Source organism: Falco peregrinus, chromosome 5 (assembly GCF_023634155.1).
Source record: "Falco peregrinus isolate bFalPer1 chromosome 5, bFalPer1.pri, whole genome shotgun sequence".
Taxonomy (NCBI): Eukaryota; Metazoa; Chordata; class Aves; order Falconiformes; family Falconidae; genus Falco; species Falco peregrinus.
This window is the reverse complement of record NC_073725.1, coordinates 89,626,020-89,639,987: the sequence shown is the minus strand read 5'-3', so window position 1 is coordinate 89,639,987 and position 13,968 is coordinate 89,626,020. Positions and strand designations below refer to the sequence as shown.

At 38.0% G+C, this 13,968-nt stretch overlaps 1 protein-coding gene across 8 annotated transcripts in view; it reads right to left on the bottom strand.

Annotated features, from left to right (window-relative positions):
• The window catches only part of TNRC6A (trinucleotide repeat containing adaptor 6A), a 52,737-nt gene that overhangs the window by 33,439 nt on the left and 5,330 nt on the right, over positions 1-13,968 (bottom strand). For all 8 annotated transcript variants that reach the window (XM_055803434.1, XM_055803435.1, XM_055803438.1 and 5 more), the window contains 2 exons: positions 5,701-5,791; positions 3,278-3,299 (listed from right to left, as the gene is read on the bottom strand). In XM_055803434.1, coding sequence (XP_055659409.1) covers positions 3,278-3,299; positions 5,701-5,791 — 113 coding nt within the window. The remainder of the gene's footprint in view (positions 1-3,277; positions 3,300-5,700; positions 5,792-13,968) is intronic.

Here is a 13,968-nt window from a genome sequence, read left to right as displayed (position 1 = left end):
ACCATAACACTAGCATCAACATTACTGTTCAGTTTCTACAAATTACTTCACTAGGGTATTATGTGTATACATTAAAGTGTGTGCAAAAAGGTATTTCAGCTCATAATAAAATCTCATTCTCAAGAAACACACCATGATTAGTGAAGTGAGCATATACAACACAACTCAAAACGTTCCCCTTAAATAGCATTTACTTTAGTGCCTGGCTTATCATTAGCTACTTGCAGCCATAGTGTCGTTTGCAGAGTCCTGTTTTAGGAGAAATTCAGGGTAAATGGATTGATTTCTCTTTAATAGCACTGACATTAAACACAGCAAAAACAGGTATTTTGTTAAGCTAGAAGGAATACCACAACAACCCACAATCCTACAGTATTCTCAACAAATAAGGGCTTCCAAATGATACTTATTTTTTCCTAAAATACCCGGTATGAGAGCACTTAGAGGGCACTTGTCGATGTAGAATTTATGCCAGCTGCCACACAAATGGAGAAATCTTCCACTTAACAGCTAAATAATACATTCACCTCTAACTCCTAGGAACTGCCTCTTCGCTCTTTTAATAAAAACAGATGTATAAAGCTAGACAGGTTACAGTATTTGAAATCCACAAGAACAGCATACGTGCATTTTGAATGACAATACTACAATATTAAAATGCTACTTGTACCAGAAACGTTTATATTAGCATCACCTTCGTTACTTCCATTCCCAATCCTGAACAGAAGAAAAAAAATGAGCACTATTAACTTCCTCAGAAAGTAGTAGTCTTATAATTTTACATGAACGCTGGTAGCTACTTCAGCTGGTACAACAGCAGTTTCTACCTTAGCTAAAACAATATTTTTGAGCCATCCAAACCACGCTTGAAACCAAGAAAAAATTTCCCTACCCACCCCCACCGCTTAACCAGGTACTTTTCTGAAAGAAGGAACATAATTCTGAATTATTTAGCGATCCTATACTCTTGTATTTTATCTTCAGCTCATGCACAGAATAAATTATTTAAGACATTAAGGTGATGGAAACTTGGAAACTAATGAAACATTAATTTGCATCCTGAATACAAGTAGGCAAAACTGTTGAAACAATGAAAGAGCCATGTGCAACATAAGCAACAAATTTTGTTCCTATAGAAACTGTTGCAAAGTTGTGTATCTGAATCTCATAATGTCTGTTCTTCATCAGGACTGCCAGCTTGAGTTTCTTTGACAACTCTAAATTCCTGCTAAACTTCCTGAAATACCCTTTTAATAATAATGTAACATTAAAGTTGGAACTTAATACTTCCATCAGTAAACACTAGGCTTCCAAGGAGAAAGAGAGGAGAGAAAAAAAAAAAAAAAAAAAAAAGCCAAGACTTATTTTGTCCTTCAAAAGAAAGGTATTTTCTTTCAATTTGAAGATTGCCATCAGGTGGCCTACTGAGCAGAATCACTGCCCTCCTGTCTTCATGCTATTTTTAGCCATCTGCTTCTGCAGCCATGGATGCCAGCGAGCATAAGTACAGAGGTCAAATGTTCATTCAAAATGGATGTTATTATTTACAGCAAAGTATTTTACCATTTTCCTCCTTCACTGTCTTTTCAGATATATTTAATTACTTCAGAACAAACCTAACACTTTCACAATTCTTTAAATCTGGTGTATTAACTTCAAAGACTTATGGCAGGAATATACAGAAGAAAACAAATGCTTAGCCTGTACTCAAATGCAATTCAACGCGCTGCTTTAAAAAGGGTGCTTTAAAAACACAAATCGAGTGTTTGTTGATTATAATACTCTTCCAGAAATTTTATTGAGTCCTGGGCCTAAAGACAAACATAGGATTCCCACCTGACTGCAGTGACCAGAGCCAGGCTGGAAGGGCCAGGACCTGCACGCAGCCCAACGAAGCCCCCAGGACGGCTGCACGCACAGGACATAAGCTCCCATTACCGACATCGGCTGTGGGAACTAACGCTCCTGCAGCCACCACGCTCTGGGAGCTCCCTCTGCCTCAAGGGATCAATTCTCCGTAACCAAAACGTCAGCGTCCTCTAAGCAGCACACAGAATCCCGGCTGCCATCACTCCGTCCGCAGAGCATCGTCACACACTGAAAACCTATGGGTCCTACTCTTCCACATCCCCCCCTTCATTTAAAGACACATACTAAAGTATACACTGCACTTCAATAAAATAGACATAAACATTTCCTCCGATACCTAGTAATCGGTACTGCAGTCCTCAGGTACTGCAGGCAGGACAATCAGTGCATTATTTTTTTTAATGTGGAGAACCAGCCTCCTCCATTTCAACCTCATGCGAACTAGGATGCTTCTTCAAACGTGCACCTCAGTAATGGACACTTTCATTGGTTTCTTTGCCTCTTCTCAAGCGCAGTATGTCTTCTACTATTTTACTACCTTCATGTCAGAACAGCACTTCAAACACTTTTTGATTTTTCCAACAGTAATTGCATCTTTGCTAAGCAGGGCTTCCGAGCTCCTATTTCTACCACAGCTCAAGTAAGTATTAAATTAAACCCAATGTTCCCAGAAAACAGGGATTCAGCAAGCACTCCACACGATCACTTACGCAATTATTATCCACTTCCCAACTAACAGGTTATGAGTTAGAATTAAAGAGAAAGTGAAAAGAATCTCTTTTTCCCCCTTTATAAAAGCCAGTTGGAACAGAGAGCTGTATAAAGCCCACAAACATTCAGAATAACTGCAGTGTTCCCAGCCTGCCACCGAACATCGAAATTACAGCTTTCAGATACTGTCAACTTGATAATTTTGTCAGGATGAACCCTCCACATGCAACAGTTAGTTAAAACCAGACACATCAATTACTTGTCTATCCAGCGTTCCCAATGCCCGTTACACTTAAGAGTATTTGGAAATGAAATGTCAAACAGATCCATTATGTGGATCTACACATGGCTGTAACTTCAAGTGTTAAAAGTGTTTGTGCACTTTTCAAACAAAGCAAAAAAGAGGAAGGAAAAAAAATCAAATAAGGGAAAAACTCCAGGTATTATGTATGTGCTTGGTGTTGTGTAAGTAATTAAGAATGGGAAAATAGGAAGAACAGAAGACTAATCCCTGGAACAAAGCCTTAGCCATTACTCTTCTAGTCTTTTGTGGTCACTGTTTGAAAAAGTGCAACTGAAGTTTCAAGGATCCCATCTTTTAGTTTTGAGAAGAGCTTTCAGGTGACCCGTTTGATTTAACATAGTTAAAAATGCAGAAATTAATATACTGAATAGAAGTAACTCTAAAGTAACTTACCTTTGATTTTTTGTTCAATGGCCTAGAACAAGAAAAAAGAAGTGTCAGTGATTTGTGCAGATAAGAGAACAAACACATGTGCACGTGTCACTTCATAAAGCAACATTAGCTTTTGACTTCCCTCTTTTAAAATGATTTAAAGTTATTTAATTATCTACTTCAGAAGTGTCTCTTTAACCAACCCATGCCTATTATTGCTTATGCTTAGAAAGCTGTTTAAATGTTATAGAAGACAAAATTAATTTGAAAGATAACTACATGAAACAGACTGAATTAAACTTGCAAATTAACATGTTTTAAGTGAGTTAAAAACTGCCTGGAAGCAAAGAACCACCACTACTTTTATTGCAGAATATGGTAGGGGAAGAGGGAGGGACCTAGAAATTTAAAGGAAGTAAAAAGTAAACGCAAAATCTGCAAGTACTTCATTTCCAAGATTCAACTGGTGACATGGCCAAGATGAGAGATCTATTTGAATAAGATTTTATCAGAGGATAAAAATGGGGAGATAAACATTTCTTGTATGGAAGTGCATCTTAATTGTGTGGTTTTAACTATAAAACGTAGTGAAACTGGTTTCATAAAGGACCTCTCAACAGCACAAATCCTAGTTCTTCCTATATGAAACTAGGGTTTTCTTAACCATCGCTTTAAAATGCACTAGTGCCAAAGCAAAATGAGATTTAATTTTCTGTGGCCACTTTGGTAGCTGTACACAACCCTTTTTAATAATGATACCACATATATTCATAGCGTGCAATAAATCTGCAATCATACTTAAGCAATGATTGTCTATAATTAAAACTGTGAAGAGAGAAGAAATAGAATGTGTGAATGCAAAAAAAAAATTATTGATTCACTGATTTGATGCTTGGCTAGATTCAGACATTAGCCCTGGCTAGGGCTGACGACTGAAACTTTATTAATATGACTCTTCAGTGTCACAGCCTCACTTCTCTTACAGAAATCAAGACCATTTAAGAGAAAAAACTTCTTTTTCAACTTACTAAGCTGACAAAAAGCAAGGACACATACAAAAATTTAAGTTGTACCATCCGGTAGTTAAAAATGTAGCCTCTTGCTCCCAAGATGCACATGAGCATTCTTGTGGCATCCTACTCTTTTGTGCACAGAACCTACTTAAACTCCTGATAAATGCCACACACTCAACGTTTTCCTACTCTGAGAATACAGCACGTCAATAAAGACACGTGGCTCCTGAGCAGTCTAGCAGGTACTCCACAGCAGGAGAAAAAGAGTAAGCAAAACTTCCCATTTTAGGCAAAGGTCTGCTCTCTCCACTTTCAGAAAACTATTTATGCTTTCATTTCTCCTAATATTTCACTCTCTCAAACATGCCTTTCAAACTCATAAAACGCTGTATTTTTGAGGAGAAAGTCAGCTATGAAAAACCACTTATTTAAAATATTCAAATTCTGCAAGTAAACCAGTTCCTTTCCTGTTACAACTTTTGATTAAAAAAATAATTCTGTAACGAAAATTAGCTATAAATTACAATTGAGGTCCAAAAATTATTATGCAGCTTTGCTGTCAGCTGCTGAAAAGAACCTCTCATTCTAAAATATGAGCACATACTTCTTCTTGGAGTATCCCTCCAGTACTATTTCACTTAGATTTGTTGCAAGATCAGACATAACTCATCTTGTACAAGTGCAAAACAAACGCCTTTATTTAGGCTAACAAACAGGGAGAGTTGAGTACTGATTACTTGACTATGTAATAAATATCTAGCATTCGTCAGTAAAATCAAAGAAAAACTATTAGTTAGGTTCACTTTGCTACCACCAGTTAGCAAACAAACCTGAAATGGACGTGTTTTTAAAAGAGATTTACAAGCTCCTCTCAAGCTTAGGGTCAATACTTAGAAACAATGTCCATGATTAATATCTTGACAGTAAACACGAATTCTGAAGCGTTTACAAGCATTTCTGTGATGTTTCCATCCCAAATCACCTTTACTGTCAATATTTTTGGTTTTCTCCACCTTCCCTAATACAAATTATCTTATGACATGTTTCCTTACTGAAGGATAAGAAGATATATATTAAAGTGGCGACACAGCTGAAAGCCACCATCTTAAAAAAAATTGGTAATTTTATTCTACTAATAAACGCACTAACACTGAAGAAGTTTTCAAACTCAAAACTGCTTCAACTGACAATGAGGGAAAAGAACGGTCATCTCAGAAGAGTATTCAATCTCTGAAGAAACTGTACACAAAGCCAATTAAGACGTTCAATGTCAGCTACCACTAAGTAACTGACAGTTCATTTAAAGCTTCGAACATTAAACTAAAAAGAAAATGCTTCTGAAAACCTACAACAGCTAAACGAGTATTTACTTGTGATGAAACAAAAGTAACCCACAAGCACTAGTTTTTATTTTTTTAATGTTTGACATACCTTTTTTTGAGCAGCTTCCTTCTTCTTCTTGTCTTCTTTTCTCTTTTTCCTTTCTTCCATCAACTGTTCTTCCTCTTCTTGCACTAAATCCCTGAACCACACAGTTTGTAATTAACTCTCCCAAAATACAATCTGTACACACTTAGATTCATTTTAGAACAATTATTTCACAGTGATAGAAAAGGAACTGGGGAATTTTACTTCTAATTGGATAATATTTCTGTAGGGACTATGTACTTTCACTGCAAACCACAAGTGACAAAACTTTAAGAACATATGCAGCGTCAAGCTACATGTAAAATCTTTTTTCCAAAGCTCACAACGAAGACTTGGACATTAACCTGATTCAAAAGCCAGCGTAAATTCTGACGTTATGTGAATTTGTATGACCGAGCTCTCGCATGTCACTGCTCCCCATTGTCACACCCGATCAGCTCTGACCCAGCACAGAGTTTGGCTACACTCAGCAGGAGCCCAGCAAGGGGTTCCTCCCCAGCCACGCAAGCCCACTGGCATCAACATGGGTGCCCAGGCAGCCATGCAGGTATCTGCATCACTGCACCCATCTGCCAAGAAACAACTGCTCCGTACGCACTTCCCTGCCTGAGCAGCAAGCTAACTCAGCTGGCTGTGCATCTGTATGGATAGTACTGCTGAAGCAGAGGGCCCACAAAGTAAAGGAACATGAACTTGAAAAGCATGGTTGGACCAGAGCTTCCAATAGCCAAGCAATTTTAGAGCAACTTAAATGAGCAACAAAGCTGTAACTTGACAAAAGTCGGACACCCCCCCCCCCCTTAACTGAAATTCACTTAATACAATGGTTTACATCCTAAAACAGAACGCTTAGCAGCAACAGCACTTTCAGATTACGCTGTTTAAAAACAGACTTCAGCAAAGGCAAGACAAAAAGGAGAACACAGAGTAAAAAAAACCAAACAACAGAGACAACCAAAGATATGCACTCATACTTGCAAGTTATCAGGGTCAGTAGGAACTCGTATCTGATACAAATTTCATGATAACGAAAATAAACTGTTCTTTGAGGCCATGCTCCGAGAGGTGCAGTGATTCTTGATAAGAATGAGAACAAACTCCACACAAACACAACTGACAGAAAACACTGTGGCAACAGGCAGACAAAAAAGCATTTGGGCCAATGGTGTAAAAAGCTCATACCAACATGGATGGAATGTGCAACTGAAGATCAGTTAGTCATTTCATACACAAGAATAAAAACAAATGCTCACAGAAAGAAGGGTTCTGAAGTTTAGAAAGTAAAAATAAAGCTGAACATACAAAAATAAAACAGTGGCAGCAGTTTGCTTTTGTTAGAACACTAAGAGGGAGAGGGAACATACTAATATTCAGTTACTTTAAAGTTCGAGATTCAGGGAATAAAGCATTTTTGTGTACTAGAAAGCCTACCTGCAAGGCTCTTCTTTACCCTTTAAGGGTCAGGAATGTTTCTACACTCAAAACCTTGGCAACTTTTGGTCCACAAGCCCTGACAGTACAATCAGGTGGACAAGATTTAAAAAATAGGTTGAAAATGTCTTTCCAGACCTCTTTCTGAAGCAAGCATCTAGGTTGCAACACACGTTCCTCTGATGTCCTGAATCCTAACCCCAGCTCCACTGCACATCCTCTCACTGGGCAAACCACTAAATTCTACAACACTGAACAGGATCTGAGAACAAACTCCAGACTTGTTGAGTGAGTAAAGGAAGAAGACACCAAATTTACTCTTTGAACAACCTTCAAAGATTAGTATAAGTCCTCTTTTTTACATTAACATTTCATACATAACTGGTATTCTCCCAAATCTGCACACACTTTCTGATCTGCTGCAGCTCAAGTAACAAAAGCTACTCAGATTCAGCTACTGTGCAGATGTCTGGACAGTGAAACTGCTTAAGAGTCACAAAGGTTATTTACTGTGGCAAAAGAAAAAGCTGAGCAACAACTGATGGAAGGGCATTTACACATCTGTTTGTGACAAACAGTCTTGCCTGGTGTCTGTCTCCAAAATTCAGCTTTGAATGTGAAAAGCTGTTTTTATCTTTGCCATGCTGTTCACATACTAAACAAGGCAAAACAGTAGAAGAGATTTTATTACACCATTACTTTGATTGCGTTCAAATCTCTGTTTAAGAAGTTACCCTCATTCTATGGCACATGGTTGCGTGCACTCACATTATCAAACAAGACAATCTTGTTATACAAAACTTTGGTGAGAAAATGAACTAACAATGCCAGTAAGGGGCTGTCAAGAAGCAGTCTACTTCTGCCTAGAAACACTGAGCTCCTTTTTAATCCCAAACTACCCACAACTACAAATCTCCAGTTTCAAATAAAATATACGTGTCAGAAGCAGTGCCAATTGAATACAGTAAAACACAAGATACTCCACAAGTATTAAAACTTTCATTATTTATTTAGATATATAAATAACTGGTTAATTCTAACACAGCTCAAGTCCCTTTCAAAATAGGCACAGGCATCAGTTTTGTGGTGGTTTTGGTTGGGGGTTTTTTGAGTTATTTTAGTTTGGGGTTTGTTGTTTTTTTTTTTAGGGTTTTTTTTTGTTAAATCCACACGTGACCTCCAGTTCCCAGTTGCCCAGTTCCACTGTGGCAAATTCATATAACTTCCTCACTTTTTAATTAGACAAAACAGCACTTCTTTTGGCACCTGCCTCTCATTGTAGGTGGTGCCAATGTAAGTAATACTAAACAGCAGCTCATCAGATCTTCTCTTTCTGGTAGCCAGCAGCTTATTGTATTTTGCATTCTGCATAATGCTGCCATTCTTTTGGAAGAGCCAAGTACAACGCAACTGCTGCCCATTTCAGTTCTACCTTTAAACTTTAAAACTGTTCTTTTGTCCTGTTGTGAGAGTCTTCAGCAAGATGCCAACAGCGGCTCTCCTCCTGGTAAAGATAATGCTGTAATAATGATATTTGTAATAAAATGTCAAGGCTTGTGGCCACTATTATTAATACTAGTTTCAAACAAAAAGAGATATGGTAGTGTTTTCACATGACATGCACTGTGGAAGAAAAAAGCCAGCAATACTTAAAATATTTATAGGGCACAGAAACTTCTGAGACTATTAACATCAGTACACAAGACAAAAAAAAAAAAAAAAATCATATGACTGCATTTTGGGTAACTGAAGAAGTTCTCAAATCTATTTTTATTACTGTTCACACTACCAGACAACAGTTATGCTTTATCTAGACGGTAAAAAAAAATAAAATCAATTTGTTCGGAGGGAGGAAAGCTTCATAATCACAAAATTAACAAGTATTTCTTTACTTAATTACAAATGTATTTTCTGACTTCCCTCCGTAAACAAAAAAAACTTTGGAGCATGCCTACATATATCTGTAAAGCAATTAACAGAGACAGAAGTCAGTTTTCACATCTGCTTGCAGAGATCTGTGTTCTCACTGCAAATCCAATTTCAATCTCTACTTGTTTCTTTTCTGAGCGCTCCCTTCTGTCGGGGTAACACTGATTTATTGTATATCCAGCATCCCTCTTCTCCCCTATCACTTTTTGAGTGAATGTTACAAGTACTCATCAACTCATGCTGCATGTGTTAACAAAAGCAGTCTGGCACTGCAGGTATTTTACCAGAGGTAGAGCTGCAGCACATGTTGACAATAAGCAGTCAAACACCACTAGTATTCTTTCCACCCTACATATACAGTAACATACTACAGACCGACCACCACTCTAAAAAGTTTCCACAGACCAAATTTTGTCTTTTAAGATTTTTTAATAACAGCAAGTAACCATAGTTATTTCTTTTTTTTAAAGGAATTGTTTCTGATGTGTTAAGATAAAAAAAAAAAATCTAAAAATGTAATTTCCGAGACACACACACCCCTCATATTTTAGTTGCTCAGCATGGCATCACAAGCCATCAAACACAGCACAGCTATTTTGCATTTTATCACAGTTTTATCATCTGGCTGCATTCATCGAGGACTGTCTTACTGCAAAAAGCAATCTTGCATTTGTAATTAGGTCTGAAAAATTATTTCACAGACAGCTAAGAAAGGTTAGTCATGTAACTACAGAAAATGGCTACAGTTGGCCAGTTTCATTTAAAGCAATCCTTTGGACACTTTACAAATTTGAGGTAGTGATCAACATGCAGTGATATCTGTGCACGATAAAGGTGATACCTAAGTCAGTTTTGTTCCTCGCTTGCATCCTGAGCATTTGTAACCAAGCTGAAGCTGACCCTTAGTTTGAGTTAATTTGGAATAGTCCAATTTTTAACAGGCAATTTGAGCCAGGAAACAATACAAGAAACATGTAAGTCTGAAATCAGTCTAGAAAAAACAGTGTCTCTAAATCACAGTTCATTCTCAACAGAATACACGGTTTGTTTACAGTTGACTTCTATACAAAGAAGAGTCACTGATTTGCTGTTCAGGAAGACCGTATTTCCTGAAGTACCATTAAGAAGAAGAGACATCTAATCCAACTGAAAAGGCCAAGTACTGTATCTTCCTCCCATGGCCAGGAAAGTTGTGTCCACAGCCCTTCTTCTCTCACAATCTCATTGCTTACTGCACAGCTACCTTGCACGTGTGCTGCTAGGCTGGCACCTCCCAGAAGCACAAGTTGAACACACATGTTCTATGAGCCATTCTCTGCCCACCTTGTCCCAAGATCACCCCAGGAAAAGCACAATGGCAAGCAGGCTGTGCAACAGGAATTCCCGTCACCTTCCCACGACATCTTTTCCAAAGGTTACTCAGATCTGAGGAAGAAGCAAGCTATGACCCAGAGTACTCACTATTCTGGTTGCTATCCTTCCTGGGGTCTTGTGCCCCCAGCTCTACCCAGCAGTGGGGGTGCACATCTTCATGTGAGACAGGATGAGCTGCCAGACCTTAGCAAGAGATGACACCCGGAGAACAGGCTGTTGCTGTCAGACGCAGTCAACCACTCTGAAACCTGCCCCTGCAAGGCTGCAGAGCCTGGGGGAAACAGTCCAGCTCCCTCCTGACTGCCACCTGAATTAATCATCCAAACAAGCGAGCCAAACAAGGTCTGTGGGCACAGGTTAAACACCTTGGATGCAGTACATGTATCAATGCTGCAGGATGGTATGTTACCTAGGACTGTCTACTGGACCAAAAGCTTATTTACAGGATTTCTAATAACCTGCAAAGAATTCTAAGAGTTCAGAAAGCCACTAGCACTTTGTTTTGCATAACAAATTTCAGTGCGTCACATGCAAAAACTACATTAACTGAAAATCTTTCTACATTTAGAAGAAAGCTATAGCACTTTAAAGTGCAAGTAAAATGCAAAATAGTATTTTCATGGGGGGGAAAGGAAAAAAAATAAGTCATCAACCCTGGTGCAGCTAAATCAACAAGATTACATTTTGTTTTTAGAATGCAGATGCTAAAAACTAAGATACCAGAATCTCTGGAATATTCTACAACAGCATCATTTTTTTTGCTTCCACACAGGAACTACAAAACCCCTAAATTATGACATTGTGATCATTCTATTTTCATGTATTTAAGAAAACCAGATTTTAGGTTATAAAGACAGCTTAGAACACATTAAAAAAACCCTATAATCAGTATCAGGATCCTAGGTGATCCCTCAAAAAAAAAATTACCCACCTGTAGTTCATGACAAGTTTTTAAAAGAGTATTAGATTACCATTATAACGTTAAATCTCAGTGACTGGAAAGCAAAACAAACCCATTGTACAATTAAGTAACAATAGTAGTAAAGCCTTTACTGCCCATGTTCTTCACTGAAAACTGACTTTTTCAAGAAAGGCAGTCCTGTTCCCACTACCCTCTTACATAAACATAAACCTGAAATACAAATTCAGAGTTGCCTATTAAGTCATCACAGTCTAAAGCAGAACTCCTGAATTTCCATCTCTGACAGCTGAAAGCGCAAGTTTCCTTTATTCTTTCTAATGCAGTAATACACGGCCCTCTCAACAGACAGCAAATGGTAGTATTTATGCCTCAGATTCCAACACTCATTAGAACATATAACAAACAAGCTACATTTTTAATGCTACCCCTCCAGAAACAGAAGTGTTAAGTAGTATTTCCCATTTATCATCTTAGACTTTAATAGCTAACCTATTCTTGCTATATTATTCTTTGTGTACAGACTAGCAGCAGCTTCACGTTTCTTATGGTGTTTGTTACTTGCTGTAAAGTAACCAGTCTCACAGCAAAAAGACAAAGCCAGAAAATTAACAAATTCTATTTCTGGGTTTTTCTCTACATCCAGGTAGATTTAATCCATTGACCTTGTACGGCAGAAGTGTTTGTAGCAGCACGCTTGGTCCATCAGCTGGCCAAACAAAAAGCAATGACTGATAATTCTGATTCATAACATGAATATATAAACAGACCTCTATTATTTCCCCTATCAGCCATCCAACTTTCACTAAAACACATGTACAGGGAATTTCCTTTTCCTCCTATATAATTGGATTAGCTTGTTCAAGGTTAAATGGTCTTAGCAGAAATGCAAACCTTATTTTTCAATTTAGATCAACTGAAAATAAAATACACCATACGAAATTCACATTTGAGACAAAGGCCTTCATCTTAAACAGCTTAACTTGAAAGGTGCTTTATTTTCAAGTGAGACCAAATATAAATGGATCTTGATCTCAGGAGAGACTGCACATTTGATGGCTCTGAGAACATGCAAGTAGAAGCTGCTATTATCAGCATAATTTTAAACACTGTCAGATAAATATTTACCATTAATTATTTTAAAACCTTTTTTCTCCAATTGTGTACCTCAGCAGAATTCTTGTTTATGTAAGAGGAGAAACAAACTACCAAAATACTTTCCTCAAGACATTTAAAAAAAAAAAAAAAAAAAAAGTACTTTTTAATCTTCTAGGACAGGTATCACTGGCAAGACAGAAAGCACTTTGCAGTTCTGGGTGATTTTTGAGATGAAGTCTTTCACTTCATTACCATCACAATCACATGCCATTAAACGAAAAGCAACTACATTCTTACTTCTACAGTCAGCAGTCATTTTTACTTCTTTGTCTGAAGTTTTGACAGTGCTAATTTTATTTTTGTATGGCTTGATTTGTTATTTGGCTTGTGAACTAGAAAAAAGCTGCAATGCTCCAGATGTAAACATTCCAGGTAATATTTGTATCAAAACATATTTTACTTATTACTTTAATTCTTGAAAAAATTTGCATTAATATTTGATATCACAAGCTTTAGCTGGGCATTGTAAAAGTATCTGGGCCGAAATAGATATATTTAAACCTTGTTCTTGTGTTACAGAGGAGGAGGATCAAGTACACCCATGTTTTCCCTGGAAGACGTACCGAGGATGGAATAATTAGTGTCTGTGCAGCATGCTATCTTTGCTATTATAATACACAACAGGGAAACATGTTATGCCACAACAAAATTACAATTCTAGTCACCTCACTGAGGAAATTACGGTTACAAGAAAAATTCTGACACAAATTAAGATCTCAGACATAGCACTGCATTATTATGATTTGAACTCAGTATTTGTCTTTGAGCAAAAGCATGTATTACTTGCACACAGCAAATTTCCACACCAAACTAAAACAAGCTGCCATTCACCGTTAATGCCAGTCACCTAGCATTCACCAAACCCAAACCACCTACGCAACAGAACTGCATTTGCTGGCTTTCTGGACTCTTCAAGCTAGCGCTAACAGAACTGCCTCTTCCCAAATGCTGCTGAAGATGCCAGCAGGGTTACCAATGGCCAAGTACAGTGTTTGCTAGCCAAGCAGACACCTTCAAAACCCACTTTCAACCCACACTAAAGTCGCTGCCCCACAAGATGGAGCTAGCACATTTTTAAAGACTGCTTCCATCACCAACCAATGCTCTCAGAAGCCTCGGGGCTGTGAAGGGATTCTCCCTCAGGTACAGCATGCTAGGTGTCCTTTGAAGCACTTCAAAGACTGGTTTTGTGTGGTTGTGATGGCCCCCCATGCTGAACACATTCAACGACCAAGCCCTGCGCGGGTCTCAACCAACAGCGCGCAGAAGGTCCCGCAGGGGCATGGACAAGGGAGACCGGTTAAACAACTAGCCAGCCTCTTAGGGCCCTGTGTTAGTAGCTGAAGATAAAAAGATAAAAATGAATTTTCATCTTCTACCCATATACTACATGGAGTAAACATAAAAGTAGGAATTAGAAGGGCTTATACACAGTGGCTTTTGAAACCACTCCAAGATTT